This window comes from Lithobates pipiens, unplaced genomic scaffold, assembly GCF_037356315.1.
Source record: "Lithobates pipiens isolate NorthernLeopardFrog02 unplaced genomic scaffold, aLitPip1_a1.2 Scaffold_19, whole genome shotgun sequence".
NCBI lineage: Eukaryota > Metazoa > Chordata > Amphibia > Anura > Ranidae > Lithobates > Lithobates pipiens.
The window spans coordinates 247,375,574-247,396,553 of NW_027507764.1; the positions used below are offsets into that span (position 1 = coordinate 247,375,574).

The following is a 20,980-nucleotide window of genomic DNA, read 5'->3' on the forward strand; positions in this document are numbered from 1 at the left end:
CATGGTTAACTGCAACCTTGCAATAAAGTAATATAAGGGCTGTTTTTGTTAACTTTTTTAAGGTTCAGGCCTCAGGGCGATCATCCTTATCCATCCTTTATTAACTGATGAATGCATATCAGATGCCAGGACACCTAATACAAACATGCTTGTTCTAGGGCAGTGGCTCACTAGTAGCAAAGAAAGAATACAAAACTTGCATCTTCAATACGATGTTATCTCACATACTTATCTTACATATTACCATGTCTTTAACTATTTTATGCCCAACAACATAATTGGGTTAAAAGTGATATTAAAGTTTTTTTTTTTATTAAAATAAAAAACATGTATGCTTTGTGCAATGGTTTTTCACAGAACAGCCTCGATCCTCCTCTTTTTGGGTCCCCCGCTGGTGCTTCTGGCTCCTCCCCCCTACCGAGAGCCCCCATAGGAAGCTGTTTTCCATGTGGGCACTCATGCTTCTAGTCTGACACACAGCCTGGCTTGGCCTTGCTCTCTGCTCACAGGTTTTGACTGACAGCAGCAGGAGCCAATGGCTCTCAGCTACGCCTATGAGAGCTGGGAGAGGGGAGAAGAGCTGCTGTAGAGTGTACAGTGCTGGGCCGAGATTGGGCTCATGTGACTATTTAGGGGGGCTGCATTTAAAAGGTTTTTTTACCTTTATGCATAAAATGCATTAGGGCAAAAAACCTTTTACCTTTACAAACACTATAATGAACTGAACATTGTGATGAGAAAATGACCATATGATAAAAAGAGCACAGCTAAAACAATTCATATATCTCAATGAATTGACCTTCCAGCCCCCTCAGATGTTTGCCGTTAGTATGGATATATTGTATGTGCATTTGCATTACACTTGTGTAGGGAAAAGCAGACTTTCTCTGTTTTTCTGTTGATGTCCGTACTATCCTCTGCAATGCAGAAAATTGTAAAACAGTCAATAGCTAGGTCACCATTGCCAAAGCTCTCAATGTTTGCTATAAATAAGCACTCAACTGAAAAAGGGGTGCAAGGACCAGCACAATCAATATCAGACTGAAGAGAGGGAGAAACTACACTTTTTTTATACTAATTAATATGCATGGTAAATGTTTTTAGTTTACATTATACCAAAGCTATCCATTTCCCTGTTAAGAAAACTAATTTACCATGTTAATAGGCACAAATGTACACTATGAAGGCATCAATAACTGTATTCCTGAGCATTATTTTATTATTAAATTAACACATTGTTACATTTTTTGTCTTTTGGATGCATTCCTCTTTAAAATGTGCTGATTTTGGTCCACCATAAGTCAATATAAACATAGAAGAAAATCATAATTTACTTTACATGTTATGTATGACACAATTTCAGTGACCAATTGCACCAGCTGTATTGAACACAAAGTAAATTATATTCAATTTTTTTAATAAAAAAAAAGAAAATAAAATGTTTTTTTTTCCAAGAAAATTTATTTAAAGATATATAAAACCAAAATAATTTAACTTACCATTAAATCTACATTTAAATACAGTGATATTTGTAATATGAAGTGTTCATGCTTTACATTTATCTAGTCAAAGCATGACCACAAAGGAAAAAAAAAAAAAAACAATAACCCTGCTGTAGAAATATAGTCTTATTAACAACAGTGTCAGCGTACTCAGAAACAGTATAGAAAACAGAACAAATGTAAAAATTAAAAATGGCTCAGGGAATAAAAAAAAAAGAATTGCCACCCCCCCTGTCTGTATAATACGAAATGTTATATCTGGCAGAATCCCTCAGGCGTATAAAGTCCATAGAAATCATTGTCTCACGAGGATAAGTCCTGTCTTGAGGCTAATATATTACAGAGCCCCCAGGCCAGTAACTTCTGAGGAAAGCCTAAAATGTGAACACAAAATGGAAGGGGAGAAAAAAAAAGCAAGAAAAAAAAAATCTTCTCACCATTAAAAAAATAACACTTCTTTACAACCAGCATAGAAGAGCGTATCAATGCAGACAACATTTTGTTCTTACAATTTTGTTTACTTCAGTTAATAAAACATAAACACAATAATTCAGAACAGTGCGCGGCAGTTACTTGAAGCTGTTAATAATTTGAGTAGCTGTGATAATAAATTCAGTTTTTCTTTCCTATTTTAGGTATATATATATATATATATATATATATATATATATATATATATATATATATACAAAACAAAAACACCTTAGTGAAGCACAACTGGTAAAAATAGTGACATTTAATAATGGTTACAATGCCATATATAGTGCACTAGTGGAAACACGTCTACAATATACAGAAATTATACATAATACAAAGTGGTAGCTGGCCCTGTACAGTAATACTGACTTTCTATATTAATAGGGGCAGTTACATTGAAATCCCCTGGCTAATAAACATAAATTAGACATTGAATTTCAAAAAATAGATATACTGTATATATTGCATTTAAATGACAGTGTGATCTTAGCTGAGACTGATCGAACAGTATAAAGATTTGCCTTTAAAGCTATGATTTCTGAGGAGTGCAAAAGTGAATTACCATGGTAGGAGTGTGGTGTCAGGCCTTACAAATTGTGAGGCAAACAATATTGCATTAGGTAAGCATAAAGCAACACAGATCAAAAAAACACAGATGGTGAATGGAAATAAACATATAACATGATTCAAACTAGTTCCAACAGTGAGTAAGGAAGATAATAATTTTAAATATGTTCATATGTAAATTATGTTCCTGCGCTATTAATGGCATGTTGTGTTTTTATCATTATATGCAAAACTTCATTTTAATGTAATTAATTTTAATCATTTAAGTTGAATCGCTATGTCTATCATAAATTTATACAGTTTAGAGACAATTTTAAATGGGTTTGTGCAGGAATTTAAATGTTTGGTCTTAAATTATTATAATAACTCAGGCTTAGTTAAAATAGAAGTATATTTTCACAATGATTAATGTTTGAGTGCTTCTGTGGAGAGAATTACAAGAGGATGATATCAAGACTGATTCAAGTATTTATGCTTGTTGAATGTAAAAAGATATTTAATGCTATATTTAAATAGACACATGACTGAATTAAATTGTGTTCCTAAATCTACCTAGAGTTCAGCACTGCTGCAAGTATGTTATTTGCTACTTCTATACACATTAATCAGCTAGGGGAAAGCATATGTAAATGTTATCAGTTAACAGGGCATCAACTGGGAGACATCAGGGTTTTTTTTTAATCTCAGCTTTGAGCGTTACCCTTACATGCATTAAGTGAAGCTAAATAAATGAGCTAATATTCATCTTTCATAAGTAAGCCATCATAGTTATAATAGACCATATAATATGGTTTCTTTCATTTATCCCAGGAAAATTGTATTAATTATATCAAGCACTCTTCCAGTACAAAAAGTCTAAGAGGATTCCATTAAATATTGTTGTAAATAAAAATGGGCATCATAATTCACATTTTCTCAAGAAAATTGGACAAAGGTCAAAATGGAGGTATAACCTATGGATCTCAGATTATTTCCCTAGCCTAGGTTTGCAAATTAAAAAAGGAATCTAAATATTACAGGCAGCAGCATCACCTTTAACTTCCCTCCACCGTCATATAATTAGAATTTTAGAAATGAAAAACCCTGCAGAGGGAAAGCAAGGTAACAGAAGAAAAAGGGTGATAGAGGGAAATTTATGATATTTAATATAAACAATTAGGACAAGGGCATGGGACATTACTTTAAATTTTATATAAAGTAAATGAAATATATGAATTTAAATATCCTCAGAAAGGTAGTAAGGTACAGTTGGTATTTCCTTTTCTGTTGTCTTAATACTTTGCCATTTTTTTAGAAAAAGTTTACCTAAAATGAAAAAAAAATAATGTTTTTTTTTTTTTTTTTTGCATGCCCTACTTACTGATGATGATGATGAAGATAGATAGACTTATACTAGACTGTTTACTGATAATAATTTCAGATGCACATTTATGTTATAGCACTCTTCTCAGCGATTTTTGTATTTCTCGGAGGACAGTCAGATTAGGTGGGGCCTTTGGAGTCTATTTTAAAGTAAACCTATTGTAAAAACAAAATCTCATACTCTTCTGTTCATACCATTCCCTGAAACACACAAACCTCACATCAGCTGGAGGAATTTCTGCTATGGGATCGTACAGAGACTGGACATATGACCAAAAGTTTAATTATTTGGCCATTCTCATACTTAGAAATGGTATGACCACATGCCTAACAGTTTGGTCTTGTGCTTGGCTACTATTGAATTCCAGAGAAGTTTTTTATTTAGCTTATGTTTTGGTTTAAGGACATGGTAAAATGGGAGCAGGGGAATATGTATGTTTTTTCTATAAGTCTTTTTTTAACAAGAAAAAAAAGGATCAGTTTTCCTATTTTGAAAATATAGTATATTCTAATAAATATTTATTTATCTTTATTCATTATTTAATATCCATGGGTGGATTAAATTAGAAAGTAGGGTTCATATTTTCTGTTGATAAATTACTTGGCTTCTCTGAACTACTACAGTGTCCATTTTCTGCTCAGGATCTAGATGGCCTTAGTAGCTATCAATAAATGTAGCAACTTAGTTGTAGTCTTTGCCAATTAGTATTGTGGCAATGCTACCTACCAGTGATTGTAATACATTAGGCAAGCTGCCACTGTGTAACATTATGCCTCAATCGCCTAGTGGACTTTATCCTACTACTACTACTACTGGGAAATATGTTTGTGTCTGAAATATAGCATGAATGTCTTCACATCAACTATAGTATTTTTAGAAGAATGCATAATGTATTTCATTATTATATATTTTTGGGCTTGGTAAAATTAATACAAGAAAATTATTATTACAAGGGAATATTTTGTATGAGAGAGATGTATTTTTCCATATATAAGATATATTTGCCTAGTGGCAATTATAGAAGAACAAACCTCTAGGAATCGACTCCACATGCAGTTCACCATATTCACTCCTGCAATCCAGGTTGTGGGCTCAGGTTTGCTCTTTTATCGTCCCAAAACTCCAGCCTAGTGTGCAAGGTGTTTCTCTCAGAGACCTCCCAAGCTTGAACAAGGTGTACAAATCCTGGTGTTAGGAGATTTATCTGCAATCTAACTACTTCCAGTGGAGACAGGTAAGTTGGTAAGTTCATTTAACTCATTAAGGTTTTATTCCTTGTGTTTCTGTTTGTGACCACAAACCTAGCAAAGGTCAATTCAGCATGTAGCAAACTCCAAGCATCCCTTACCATAATTGTGGCTTTTAGTAAAGCCAACGCTGGTGTTGTCTGTTTGCGGACCTATTGGCCAGTCAAATTTAATCTGTGACATATTTATTTTCATGGACAAAATGTCATTGTCTCTGAAACTACGGCTACCTGGGTGATTTGTTAACGTGAGAGACTTAAAAATCTCCTGGTGTAAAAATCCCCTTTAGTGTATACTTGAAATGTCCCTAAAAAAATCCTAATCGACTAATTATGTGATAATCTTTTACTCCGATTGAAATTTTTGGAGAAGCAGGGAGGAGAATAATTGCTAACAGTTTCTGCTATGTGACCAAATTGAAGCATTGTGCGATCATTGGAGATCGATTGCTCAGTCGCGCTACTAATACTCTTTTATGTAGCAGCCCACGATGAAAACAATGTGACATCAACAAACAGAGCAATCCCAGGAGATTTTAGTAGTCTGATCACATAACTGAAAAACATCCATTTAACCCAAGCCTAAAACTTTCTAGATTTTATTTGTTAGTTAGTAAACAGTTGAATAGGTTGGGGATGTATTTTTAGTTTGAATTTATAGATAGTGTGCATGTTCTCTGAATTGGTAACCACTCAATTATCAGTTAATAAGGTGAACTCCTGCACCTTCTATTGCTCAGTGAGGTCCAGAAGAGCAACTTCATCCACACCAGGTTACTGTTTTGGGATAGGAGGCCACACATTTTATTTTGGTCCCCATACTTTTGAAACACTAGGCCAGTGCTAGCGTATACATAATATGATACCAGGCAAGTATCGTCTGGGAGTTAGATGGGTGTGGATGATGGGAAAGAAAGATCTTAAAAGAAAGAATTAAAAATACACAAAAGGGAAGCCAGGTTGGGCCAACTGAAAAATATTCACAAATTACAAAGTGATCCTATCTGGATTGAATCTGGGGTCACCCACCTGGTTTCAAATGTAATGGTCATATTTATTATTCACATATTTTCATGAAGTGATATCCTTTTTTAATAGAGTGTGCTCATTTATAATTGCAGTAAACCATAGCCACTAATTACAATCTATGTTGTACTGGTTGGTTTTTTAGAAAAATCTGATTGTTTAAACCTAAAATTAGCTTTTAAAATAGGTCAATACTTTCTCATGTTTTTTGGTCTTGTACGATGTATCTCTCTGAATAGAACCAGATATGAATGTTCAACCCTTGGTACTGTCCACTGCATAAGCATATGCACAATGCTAGAATAGAAATCATAATCTAGAATAGGAAAGGCCACCCACTTTTGAACTGGCCAGAATAGCAGTGACCTTCATGCATATGCATTTCAGAGGTAGAGAAGTAACATACCATGATATACTGTAATACAATGAATGTAGGGTTCTCAGTGCTATTGTATTTTACTTTATTTTCATTAAATTAAAAATTACTAGCAAACTATTTACATAATGATATGAAAATAGTTCATATACTGTAAAAAACTGTCAATATTCCATGCTATGTTTGCCTACACACATTATTGATATTATTATTTTTACTATAATACCACCTGTTATAATATTTTACATTAATTCTTCAAATATTAGAGGCTAAATTATACGAGTTAAATCAGTGCAAGGACTTTTTTTACTAACACTGTATATGTAAGATTCTACCCAAAGATAAGGGCCTAAACTAAAACAATCACACGGCAGACTGATGTAGCAAAGCTTGGGGAGATATACAGTATATAAATATATAGTTATACACACAGTATAGATATATATTTACTCTTCATAATGTAACAGCGTAAGAAAATTATGCATAGATGTCTGTTTAGGATTATTTTAGGCATCCCCTTTGGGTTATTTAGAACAGATAAGCATGCTGCTTTATACGCTTGAAGGATTTAATTGGTCGTATACTGTATATTTGCCACGGTGATCATATTTTGTAATTGTTGAAAGACAATTTTTTGTCTGCTTTGGAAGAACAAGGAGTAACACAGAATATGAAAAGCAGTCATGACATCTGAAAGCAAAGGATTATTTGGTTGAGTTTAATTTTATAGCTTACACTTTGATGTTTAACTTACACAATGTTTTGTTTAATATATTAAAAGCCCAAAGCTAACAAAGTTTTGCCACAACTGACTTCTAAACGGTGAGTTAGATGTCATATTGTGCATATGGATTTTAATATATTGCTCTATATTAAACTTCAAATATGTGAAATATTAGTGTACTATAAAAAATGTTCCTTATGTGAAAAAGATCTGAGCACAATTAATGTAACTTTTGCTTTTTTAATACTTCTTTAATGTTTTTCTGTTTGGGCCTGACCTTGAAGTGGACTTTGGAGCTGCTTATCCTTTAGACCCCCACATATAGAGGCATGGGAAGAAACATAACAAAAAAAAAAGACACATTAGGAGGAAAGTAAAAAAATATATGCAATGCCGGAGCATCTTCTAATAAAATTTAGCATCTTCAGCTTTCTCAGGATCTCGTAGCAAAACACATGATGTCACCCTTGCCTACATGCTGCAGGTGGAAGCCCAGGGTGCAAGGTAAGTATGTTTTTCACTTTTCTTCTAATGCATGATTTTTGCAAATGTTTCATGTCATGTTTGTATGTAGGGGATCCAAATAAGCAGATTGCATTTTGATGCCAGATCCACTTTGAAGGGAATCTGTCATGTACTAAAATACCTGTGTGAGAGGCTTCAGATAAAAGCTGACTCCATGAGCACTCAAATTGTAACCAAAGACCTGTGTAGGCTGCACATAAATCAAATGAAATGTTCAACTTTTAAGCCTGCTGACACCTATGATAAAAAAAAAATGCTTGAGATTTTTGCAATAAAAAAAAGACTATTAGACCGCCATCTTCTAAAAGCCAAGCGTCTTTAGAGTTTGTACCTATTTCATCAGGGCTTATATAATAGCGGTTTCCCCCATAAAAATATATTTGAAAAGGCAGAGCAAACCTGCTGATTACAGAATCAGACTGATGAAAAGGGTGCAAAACCCTTAAAACAACCTGATTTTACAAGATGCATGTCCTAAAAAGTATTTTTGTACTGCAACAAGTCAAAGCTTTCTTCTGATAACTAATGAAATAGTGCATACATATAGGCTCCTTTGAAGCAAGAACACAAATGTTTGACACTTTTGCTTCAAAGGAATTTTTGATGCATGGCTGCATACTGGCTCTGTGGCAGGGATGTCCATACAGTGAAGCTGTACTGGTTCCCTGAATTTAGGTCCCTGCCTAGAAATTACATATTATATGTCAATTGTAGGAATGGTAGGTATTTTTCTTTGCAGCAGATTCCTTTTAATATAAATGATTTCCACTATCATTTGGATTGAATTAATATATTTGTTTTAATTAGTAGTAGGAGTACACTATGTTATTTAATATATAATAATTACATGAAAAAAGCAGTGTAAAAAGCAATGTGTTATACTTTCAAATACTGTATAAGGCAAACATGCCAGGTCATCTTATCCATTGACCTCCAGTCCTGCCCTTTAAAAATACTGACAAACACAAAGAAAAAAAATCATAAACTAAACTGAAACAAGAGTGATACATAACATCAACATAAATAAATAAATTATAGAAATGAAAAAAACATAGGCTGTTGGAACTAGTTACTATTTTGGGTTAATAGCCATGGAAAGAGGACAAATTGATCAGCAACAATAAACACTTTGCAATTCAACATAAAAAAAAATGAAACATAAAATAAGAATGCCATATTGTTTCCTTTAGAATGATCTACCACACAATCTTGGTAGAGCTTTGCTTTCATGCCTTCAATATGGAGCAAACTTCTGTCGGTCTGATTTCTTAACCCCACTCGTCGATGGAATTTTGGCAGTATAAGCAGGTAAATTCCCAGTGGCCCCCGCAGTGGCCGCTGCATTTAATGCCAGGAGTGGGACAGTTTTCATGCCAAGCAGACTGGAGACAGGAACAGCATAGTGGGTGGTTGGTAAAGTTGGTAGGGGAGGAGGGGAATTGACGTTGACCGCGGAGGCAGCAGCAGCTGCCGCCAACACAGCCATAGAGGTGGGGGTGGAGGAAGGGGTGGTAGACTGAGAGAGGTTCATGTTGAGGTCAACAGGGGTCGTGACGGAAGCAGTCTGGGTGCTCAGTTTAGCCATCTCTAAGCTGCAAACGAAGAGAGGAACAGGAACAAATAGGTTGGGATGGTCAAGCAAGGATAAATTTGGGAAGAAAGGAATGGAATAGGAGGAGCAAACAAAGATGGGTTGGGTTAGATTGGTCAACAAAAGGAACAGACATATGGAAGGTGGGGAGAGAAAGAGAAAAAAGGGAAAATGAGGGTCAGAGGAGGAACATGTTATGTGTTAAAGAAGAGATATAACAAAAGGGTATTTCATGATTTGATGAGGAAAACATTACTAAGACTTTAAAGAATGCCTTAACATAGGTGTTTGTAATGTCAATGGAAGAAAGAAACCTAAGGACGCAGAATGATAAAAGATGATAAAGCAGAACTTAAAACAAAGGAAACAGAATTTTGATTTCTCCTCAGCACTGGTATGTTTGCCTTTTAGTTTTGCATTTTTAAATATTACATTTAACTTGCTTCCTCTATGATACATACATATCATTTATCTAATCACATTATCTATCTATCTTATTCAATATTTATATTAAGCAAAGCATACATATCGGATATAAAAATCTTTCTAAGAAATATAATAATACAATGAATCAAAGCAACCGGCTATAGTTATTTCATAAAAACTCAGTGTGATTGGCCGCCATTAGATACTGTACATTATTGCTGGGTTTTTTTTCTGTGCAATTTAAACAAATGGATTTGTCATCAGCACATGCCATAAAGCACATCAGATCAGAAAATGTTTCCTCCTGTTCCTGTTTTAATTTGTTCACCGACTACTATAGTAAAAGGGCGAGCTCGCCATTGGAAAGCAAAATATGAATCCAAGTCTCCATTACGTCATTATAACATATACTAGAAATAAATAACATAACCATTTTTTTTTTTACATCAGTTTAACTTAATTCCATTTTCTTGTTGGATATGTGGTATACTTTCTTTTGCATAACACAATGACAAATGAGAGTCCTACCTACATGTTGATCTTACTGTTATTAATTGTGTGCTACAAAAATAAAATAAATGACTGTTGCAAAGTTAAAGCTAAACTCCTGGCAGATATAAAAGACACAAATAAATGCAACTCAGAGTGGAAGATAGATAAGCAGCACAAAGAGCTAAAAAGTTGTGCTGTAGTGCTCGTTGGTTCACAAGGGAGATGCTGATAAGAGGATAGGCCAGAGTGGCAAGGAGAGGAGCTCATCAATGTGCTGCTTCTCTTCTCGTCCATTTACAGGCTGGGGTTGGGACAAGACCTGTAGGAATTGCGTAACTGCAGTTGTGTAAAATCAGGTCTCCTGCTCTGCCAGACAGACACGTGCTGTGTAATTGCCAGAAAAGGATGGACCGATATACATCTCCTTTGGTAGGCAAATAAAGGGTATTATGCATTTCTTTTGTGTTTTTAGCTGTTTGCCTGGAGTTCAGGTTTAATGTTCCCAGTGAGATGAAACAACAGTTTTCCCTTACCCCAGTCATCTAAACAGAACTGTATTTTAGGAAAGTAATGTATATAGGTGCAATGGATTATAAAAATATGTTTACATTGTTTTTAGACAGTTCAAACCATTTTTTTTTATAATTTTCTTTGTGAAATTATAGTGTATATATTTGTGGGTATTTCTGCATTCTTTTTTTAATTTTCGGAGTCTGTCCTTGAAATCTCCTGTTTTTAGTTATGCATTATCTGTGGGATCACAGTAAAAAGTTTACAATTCTTCCTACTTCTCCTTGCTTTAAAGCAGACCAAATAAGATATAGTTTAACCACTTCAGCCCTGGACCATTTTGCTGGTCAAAGACCAGACCACTTTTTGCAATTCGGCACTGCGTCGCTTTAACTGACAATTGCACGGTCATGCGACATGGCTCCCAAACAAAATTGACGTCCTTTTTTCCCCACAAGTACAGCTTTCTTTTGGTGGTATTTGATCACCTCTGCGGTTTTTATTTTTTGCGCTATAAACAAAAATAGAGCAACAATTTTGAAAAAAACGCATTATTTTTTACTTTTTGTTATAATAAATATCCCCCAAAAATATATATAAAAAAACATTTTTTTCCTCAGTTTAGGCCGATACATATTCTTCTACATATTTTTGGTAAAAAAAATCGCAATAAGCGTTTATTGATTGGTTTGCGCAAAAGTTATAGCGTTTACAAAATAGGGGATAGTTTTATGGCATTTTTGTTAATAATTTTTTTTTACTAGTAATGGCAGCGATCAGCGATTTTTATTGTGACTGCGACATTATGGCGGACACATCGGACATTTTTGACACATTTTTGGGACCTTTGTCATTTATACAGCAATCACTGCTATATAAATGCAGTGATTCCTGTGTAAATGACACTGGCAGTGAAGAGGTTAAACAGTGGGTGGCAGTGTAGGGGTTCCTAGGGGTGTGTTACTAACTGTGGGGGGCTGGGCTTTAATTTAGTGAACACTGATCTCTGCTCCAATCACATGGAGCAGAGATCAGCGTCACTAGTTGCTAGGCAGAATGGGGAAATGCTGTTTACAACGGCATTTCTCCATTCAGCCACCCTGTGAGGCGATCGCGGGTATGCCCGCGGCGATTAAGTCTGCGGGACCCGCGACCGGACTCATGGGGGTCCCGACCGGCATGCAAGCGTGTCGCTAGCGGCACGCTTGCAATGGCAGGGCGGCATTAAAGATTGGACGTACCTGTACACCAATATGCCTGCCCATGCCATTCTGCCGACGTACATTGGCGTGCGCCGGTCGGGAACAGGTTAAAATCACAGAATCACTTTATACTTTTTCTATTTAAAATGAATGACTTTTAAACTATTCTGGCAATGTTCCACCTGCTGCCATGCTGATATGAGCATCAATATGCCTATTAACAAAAGCTGCCATACTGTAAAAGTGTTCAAAACATATATTGGGAGGAAAAGAGGAAAAATATAGGCCTAATGTCCTGTTATTGTCATAAATAATATATAAATAATTGTACCGAAACATTATTTTAGGATTTTTTTAACAATCTGAGTAGATGAAAACTTTGCTGAAGGATGGGATATTAATTTACAATGTTGGGCTATTGAAATCACAATTAAATTAACAATTGTATTTAAAGTATAACTATAGTTATAGTTATACTGTAAAACTGTTTTTCTTATCTTTGGATAGAGGGAAGATGGATTAGAACACCTGACAATTTTTATTGCTGTTTGTGCCAGGAGATTCACCCAAAGAGGTTGTCCTGTTTACTATTATCACTAAAAATTGAAAGTAAAAGAATATCCCAAATTTTGGGTTGTCTCCAGCACAGGAATAGAGAGGAAATATTCCAATGGGGAATATGCAATTTAATTTTCAGGGATGCCCTCTCACTTCCTGTTTAGGTTATGGGACACGCAGGTAGGACGTAGGGTGATCAAGCACCAAGGAGTCAACAAATTGACTTTTTTTACTTGTGCTGCTGGCTCCTGCTTTGCATGAAATCTTTACCCTCTGACCTTCCCACCCACACCATCATAATGTTCTGATGCAGTGGCCGTTAATAGAACTGAAGGAGCTGTGACAGGCATTCATCAAGAGTGCTGAACTAAACCCACCCTTTCCACCTAGCTTATGCATTTATAGAGGCCGTACTATAGCTTCTATGAATAAAACAGTATCTATGAATAGGGGATAGGTGGATGATTGAAAGGTCCACTCCCTCTATTCATAGATCACATTTCATTCATAGGTGCTCTAGCACAGCCTCTATGAATGGAGGAGCTGAAAGGAAAGGGCGGGTATAGACCCCTGATGACTACTTATCACACCTCCTTCAGTTGTATTACCCTGTTATGCACTGGAACATTACAGTGGCAGAGGTAGGGTCAAAGGTTGAAGATTTCAAGGAAAGCAGGAGCCATTAGTACAAAAAAACTTAGGCTTTAAGGTTAATTTGTGTCCATTTTTTCATGTCCACTCTCCTTTCTTCTGATGTAACCTACAGATATAGCAATTCTGGTTATCCAGCTTAATAAATGAACAGTCAGTTAAAATGATAGGGTACTCTGATTTTAAATGTGTGCACTGTAACTCCAACTAAAAAGAATGTTCTGTTGTTAATATATATATTGTATATCTGCTTGCTTGATGATTAGAAGGTGCCATATTACCAAAATGTCACATAATACATCTTCATTGATTATAGGATGGGATACACCATTCATAGAAAGTTATACTAAACAAAATAATCCATTGTTGATCTCTCTTTAAAATGCTGGTTGCCTGGTTGACATGCTAACCCTCTGGCTTTGAAGATTTCTAAATCAGTGGCCTGAAGCAGTATGAAAATTAGGAGTTCTGATTTAACATCGACATCACCAGCTGCAAACTTGATCCAGACCATTGACTCAGAATGCACTGAAGCTAAAGAGCTGAATGAGAGCCAGACAGCTAGCAGTTTCAGGAGAAGGTCATTAAATGCTTAAAGGATGTCTAAACCCAAAATTAAAATGTAATATTGCAGCTTTCCAGTCCTTAGATATGCTGGTTGCATTGTTTTATTTTTTCAAGCTTGGTACATTTTCTGCATGGACAAAAGCATGCCGCTTGGTCCTCCTGATAGAATTACAGTGTCCTTGTAACTTCCTGAGTCCTGAACTGATACCTCAAACAATGTTATTAGCTTTTCCAAATGTTTATTGTGGACTATATAACACTTGCTCTTATGTAACAGAGATGAGGGGGAGAGGTTTGTTGTTTATAATGAGAACAGTCTAGGGCAGTGATGGCGAACCTTGGCACCCCAGATGTTTTGGAACTACATTTCCCATGATGCTCAGCTACACTGCAGAGTGCAAGAGCATCATGGAAAACGTAGTTCCAAAACATCTGGGGTACCAAGGTTCGTTATCACTGGTCTAGGGTAACAATGCTGCTCCTCTATAGATACAGTATGGCAAGTGAGTGTTGTCACCCTAGGACATGAAGTATGCAACTGGGAGGATCACCAGGGGAAAATTAAGAAAGCTTTGAAAAAGAGAAATGAATGAAGCTACCACATCTAAGGATTAATAAGCTGCAATATTTGTTTTTTTATTTTATTTATATATGCTTTAAGGTAATCAATGGTTTAATTTTGAGTTTTTTTTTATTTTAACATTTTTTTTATTTGCTAAAAAAAATAAAAAATAAAAAAAAGATTTAATAATCAGTTAATGACAGGTTTGTAGAGCAGAATTTTGCTAATTATTCCAGCATCATGGTAACTAGCTGTGCATTTTGTTACTTATACTATAATTACATATATATAAAACAGTAGTAATAATAAAAGTAAAGATGACTAGACAGCAGATCTTCTCAGTAAAAATTAAAGTAGAGCTCCACCCAAAAGGGTAATCCCTGCGTGTTTGCTCCCCCCCCCCTCCGCTGCCACATTTGTCACCTTTCAGGGGCAGCGGGTACCTGTTTACCCTTCCTGCTTCCCCCACCGCTGGGCCATTTAAAGAGCGCACAAGGCTTCACTGCCGGTTTCCCTTACAAGAAATGGTGGTGACAACACCTGAGAGCCGATTGAAAAATTGGCTGGGGTGAAAACGCCACTGGATTCCAAGACAGGTATGTGTCCTAATATTAAAAGTCAGAAACTACAGTAATTTTCTTCTGAAGGAGCCCAGACCTCCTCTTTAATGTCTAAGTTATGTCTTTCCTATTTTTTTGTCTTTTACTTTTTTATTTTGTTTAGTTTACATCTGCAACAAAATCTTAAAACAAGCATTGCTTGCATCTTACTTAGGTTTCAGAAAAGAAATCTGTGCCTGTGATTCAGACAAATAAAAGCTAAAGTTGATATCCAGAGCACAGTGATGTCAAGCGGTATGCTAGCACTTACTGCAGGGACCTAGCTTTGCGGATTTCTTTATCAAAGGTGATAGTATTGATAACACCAATATTTAAAAAGAGTTCTGCTCTTCAAATCTGTACCTAAACTGCTAGACATTGACAATGTCAAATTTAAATGTCCCCAAAATGTGACACAGACATCGTGGAGAAAATTCATGAACACGCCGCCAAACAGAATATTACATAATGTGTTGTGTTGTTTACATAATAGGAAAAAATTATCCGTAACAAATGTTTTATTCTAAAGACATATGAGTTGCTTCTGTTTATAGATTTAACATTTTTTGAATTTGAAGAAAGATGTGCATTTAATACAAAATTGTGCAACATAAGGAAAACATCCATTCTCTCATATCAGTACACGGGTGGTGTCATTAAAGTAGTATTAAACCCTCAGTGTTGTTAGCTTAACACATTAAGCAGAATAAAATAAACATTTCACAGTAAAGTATTTGTAAAAATGCCTACCCCCAGCACTTGCAGTTTACAACTTTCAATGCCATTGGCCCCTGCTCTATCAGTACTGCTTCCCTGAGCTTCTGGTATTCAAAGCAAAGAGTTATCAGTGGACAGTGCAATCTCTAGCCAGTCTGTTAACTTGGAAAAAGGAGGAGGGGGAGATGCAAGGGATTGCCTTGTCATTCTAGGCTACAGGGCTGTGTGTTTCTCCTGACGCACACAGTGTAGGAAGACAAAGCTACTATAGTACCTGCATGAAAGGGTGACGCCATAGGATACTGCAAGAGAATGGAGCCACCATGAAACAGGAAACCTGTCAAAAAAGGTAACTCCACTGTCGTGGGACAAAATGGAAAATAAAAAAAAATAGCATAGAATATACATATCATAAAAATGACTATTTATTTTCAATCTGCAGTGCTATAATTTTATGTAAAATGCAATGCATAATGGCAACTTGGAGGTGTTCTGTATACCCCCCCCCCAGAAATGTAATTTCCTGCTTTTGTGATTGGCTTACTGATTTTTCCTGAGGTCTACACTAAGATAAAAGTCAGATTTTGGGCATCCCCTGCAACAAAAATAATTTTTTTGGTGAGATTTTTCAAAGGGAAATCAAATCTAAAGGGATGATATTTGAGAATTATAAAATCACTCCCATACAGATTCACTTTGCACATAGACACAGCCAAACAAGGAGCTATTTCTTCTTCAGATCCCTGCAAAGTACATTTATCCCATTTGGCATGTCATTTTGGAAGGGGGGGGGGGGCACCTAGTTTTGACCCGCTCCCATTTCCACTCAGATTGCTTAGACGATCCAAGCTGAAGTTCTCCTTCCCCCCTCCCAACCCTCAGTCTTCTGGGACAGGTCACAGAAGACTGTGGGAGAATTCACAAAGTGTGGCAGTGCTATCGCATGCACAGTGGGCAGTCGGCTGCCCAGTTAGAATGTCAGCTCCCGAAACCCAAAAGCTAGTGAAGAACTAGCCTGGATGAGGACAGCACTGGATCCTTGGAAACTTAAGTGTCCTTTTGTTAAAAGTTATCAGCTGCATTATTTTACAGATTGAACCTCCTGTTTAAGCAGGAGCATAGGCAAGGATTTAGCGTCCTTAACACTAGATGAGTCAACAGCTGTCAGCGAGTTTACCCGCTGACAGCAGAATGTAATATAAACAATTGCCGGCAATGAACACTCAGAAAAAAAACAGCGTGAAAGGGACCACCCCCCCCCCAAAGGGTCTGGTAAGGATTTTAAGGGAAACCCCATGCCAAAAAAATCCATACCAGACCCTTATCCGAGCATTCAGCTCGGCAGGCCAGGAAAGGGGGCAGGACAAGGGAGAACCCCTCCTGAACCATACCAGGCCACATGCCCTCAACATGGGAAGATGCTTTGGGGTTTGTGTGGCTCCCCTATCAAAGCACCTTGTCCCCTTGTTGAGGACAAGGGCCTCTTCCCCACAAACCGAGCCCTAGCTTGTCAAAACCGTGTATGTGTTTTTATTTACTTTTTGACACTTTTTCTGTGAATGAGTACAAAGTACTCCATACTCATTCACATGGGGGCAGGATCTGGCGGCCTTCCTTGTTAAAGGGGCCTTTAAATTACGATAAATCAACAAAAATTTTTTTTTATCCAATGTTTTTTATTTCAATACGTTTTTATTATTATAACAAACAAATCATTTTGTCACAAGCCAATGTTTTTTTTGTGCTTTTTGAGCATCTAGTGTGCATGGAGCCTTAAAGATAAAAAGCTGTCTGCTCAGTAAGCGATTAAATTAGCTTCTGAAAGCGCTTTAACAAATTGAGGGTTTAATATCACTTTAAGATAAAACTATTGTACTATTTAGAAAGGCACTGACTCACAACAAACATACATGTATCAGATTTTCCAGGTCATTGTTTAATGACAAAAATAAAGATGGCAGCCATTAGAAACTTCCATATTTCTTTTTGACATGCTGCTTTAAAAGTGTGAGATTTGAAATTCAGGCCGTGAGAAGTATTATGCACATTTGTGAGTAGCTGACTCATAAGCATTAGCTAACACACAGCAATGCATCATATAGAGGTCATTCCACTCATGTAATTTGCATTGCATTGCTAGGACATGGAAAAAAAATGTCTTTACCTCTTTTTCTTTTAATGTGTATGGCCTGCCAAAATGTATTTTCTTTTTTTTTTTGGGTAAAGTGGGGAAAGGTTAGAACCTCTGTCAGGTTTTTCTTTTATCTGGGGCTTTGTTGGGAGAAAGCCCCTCACTTCTTGTCCTGCTGACAACCTTTTACCAAACTGGGAGTAAATCAAACTTTCCAACAGTAACACAAATAGAAATAAAAAATGTCAGCAGGACAGGAAGCGAGGGGCAAGGGTTTTTACGATTGCAGCAGACACTGCCACTCCTTTGAAACAGGATCTACACTCAGGTTGTATGTCAGAGGCCTGTGACAGGTGGTGAGGAGGTGATATGTTGTCTCATCACCACCTGTTTTAACCTCCTAAATGCTGCACTATCACACAGCAACTGCCTGCTTGCACGCCGTTGCGTTGTGGTTGCAGCACCTCACTTGAATGAGTTGCATTCGCCGGTCAGTAGTATCCTCCGAACACAACAGGGGTTATAATTCCTGCTGTAGCTGAGATTCTTTGCTTGTGTGCACCCCCGGCCACTGCCGGTGCAGTTTAAGGGGAATCCCCTGGAGGGTGGTAAAAATGCAGCTCAGCCAGGTGTTTTTAACGCCTTCCAACTGCAAGTGTAAACAAGTACTAACAGAGTCCTAGATAGCACTAAAACCCCAAAAAGAATCCTTTCCAACTCTATCCAAAACTAGAAAATGTTTTGGCTTAACATACACTTTAAGGCTCACACGGGCTTTCCAATCAGGTTAGTTTGCCAGTATTTCAGGTGGACCTGACCGGAGGCTCCATGCAAGTCTATGGGCAGACAAATGTAAATGGACTTGTGTCTGTATACTTCTGCCTACCTCAGAGTCCTTCCAGGTCTGACTCTAAATGTGGAGGATCGGAGGTAGCCTGATGTAAAAGGATGCAGGTTCTTTTACATCTTGCTGCCAATAGAGCCCTCATGGGTCCACCACAGTCCTCTGTCAAAATGCAGACAAAAACTGACATCCACCCCACTGTGCTCCAGTTTGGAATGGAGTGGAGTGCCCGAGTGTGAAAGGACCCTAACAGAGTCTGCAGTGAGAGTCTTTAACAGCAAAGATAACATTATTGCCTTAGTAAACCCATGTAGAATATGAGAGGCAGGTCCTTTTCAGACAAAGACAAGCTGAATGTGCGAACCTCAGAACATGGAATAAGAGCAACAAATAGTACAGTTCCCATAAACATACACTTTAGTTTCTTGACTGGGTGCTCATGCCACAGTACCATTCATATCAAAGGGATTCATACTTATTAGATAACTTCTGTGTTAACATGTTTGATCATTAAAAATAGTCCAAACAGCTGCTAATATAACTCTGGCTGCGATGGTTTCCAATTCCCCATTGCTTTCAAGATAAGACTGGTTATAGGTACCTTTAAAAATGATACAATATTTAATTAGATATGCGCGTTGTCCTTCCTAAAATAGATGCAAATGTCTTCCTTGCTAAATTGGAATTTATGACATTGAGATATTCTTTCTTTTTAATCTTAACCTGCGTCAGGAGCTTAACATATTTATCTAATATTGAACTAATATTTACTTTGTTTGTAACCCATTTAACAATTTCTTAAGTACTACCTGCCTGCAGTGTATATATATATATATATATATATATATATATATATATATATATATATATATATATATATATATATATATATATATATATATTTTATTGTTCTCTATTTATTTCTATGCTAGGGCTAATAAAAAACATGGGTCCCTAAATGTCATCCCAGAAGACACAGCTAAGAGCCAAGTGGAAAAGCATGTTACATAACAGAAATAAAGATTCAAAGGGTTAAACCCTGGAATCCAATTTTAAGCATATATATCAGGGATCTGCAATTAGTGGACCTCCAGCTGTTAGAAAACTACAAGTCCCATCATGCTTCTGCCTTTGGGTGTCATGCTTGTGGCTGTCAGAGTCTTGCTATGCCTAATGGGATTTGAAGTTCTGCAACAGCTGGAGGTCCACTAATTGCATATTCTTGATATACCGTATATACTCGAGTATAAGCCGAGATTTTCAGCCTCTTTTTTGAGGCTGAAAGTGCCCCCTCGGCTTATACTCGAGTCACCGCTGTCTGACTGCTCGATCAGCGTATCGAGCAGACAGACGGCGGACATTAAAATTCAAAAGCCGCGCCTCCTTCTCCGCCTCCGCCTGTGATAGGCGGAACACTGAATTTCCCAGCAGTCAGTGTTCCGCTTATCACGGACATCCGTTCATTCTCATACTACGGACGAGTATGAGAGGATGTCCGTGATAGACGGAACACAGGCTGCTGGGAAATTGAGTGTTCCGCCTATCACAGGCGGAGGACGGAGGCGCAGCTTTTGAATCGTAGAATGGCCGCCGAGAAGAGCGGCGGTCCATCGGCACGACACGGGACGGAGGAGGCACGGGACAGAGGAGGCACGGGACACCGGAAGGCACGGGACAGAGGAGGCACGGGACAGAGGAGGCTCGGGACGACGGCGGCTCGGGACGGAGGCTTGGGACACAGGTAGGCTGGACACACACACAAGGCTGCACGGACACACACACACACACACACACACACACACACACACACACACACACACACACACACACACACACAGGGATGGATGGATGGATGGATGGATACACACACACACACACACACACAGGGATGGATGGATGGATGAATACACACACACACACACACACACACACAGGGATGGATGGATACACACACAGGGATGGATGGACGGACACACAGGGATGGATGGATGGATGGATGGACACACACACAGGGATGGATGGACGGACACACACACAGGGATGGACGGACACACAGGGATGGACAGCCATGTCTCACCCTCGGCTTATACACGAGTCAATAAGTTTTCCAGTTTTTTGGGGGTAAATTGGGGGCTTCGGCTTATATTCGGGTCGGCCTATACTCGAGTATATACGGTATATCTTTTCATTCATTATTGCATTTACTTTAGTGACTAAATGTATGGTTTAAATTTAAAGTGGGCAAATTCAGATCAGCTTTAAAACAAATTCTAATTTTAGAAATAATGAGTTTGCGTCAATAGGGTTTTATAGCTTTTTTTTTA

General features: G+C 37.3%; 1 protein-coding gene across 21 annotated transcripts in view; it reads right to left on the reverse strand.

The window, feature by feature from the left end:
* Positions 1 to 20,980, reverse strand: part of LOC143996687 (poly(rC)-binding protein 3-like) — a 1,318,080-nt gene that overhangs the window by 4,632 nt on the left and 1,292,468 nt on the right. For 18 of the 21 annotated variants that reach the window (XM_077491906.1, XM_077491899.1, XM_077491898.1 and 15 more), the window contains one exon: positions 1,194 to 9,398. The exons of 1 other annotated variant lie outside the window; for it this stretch is intronic. In XM_077491906.1, the coding sequence (XP_077348032.1) occupies positions 9,041 to 9,398 (358 nt within the window). In that variant the 3' untranslated portion in view covers positions 1,194 to 9,040. Of the gene's footprint in view, positions 1 to 1,193; positions 9,399 to 13,131; positions 19,258 to 20,980 lie in introns of those variants that run through there. 2 more of the 21 variants (XM_077491909.1, XM_077491911.1) reach the window with 2 other exon arrangements.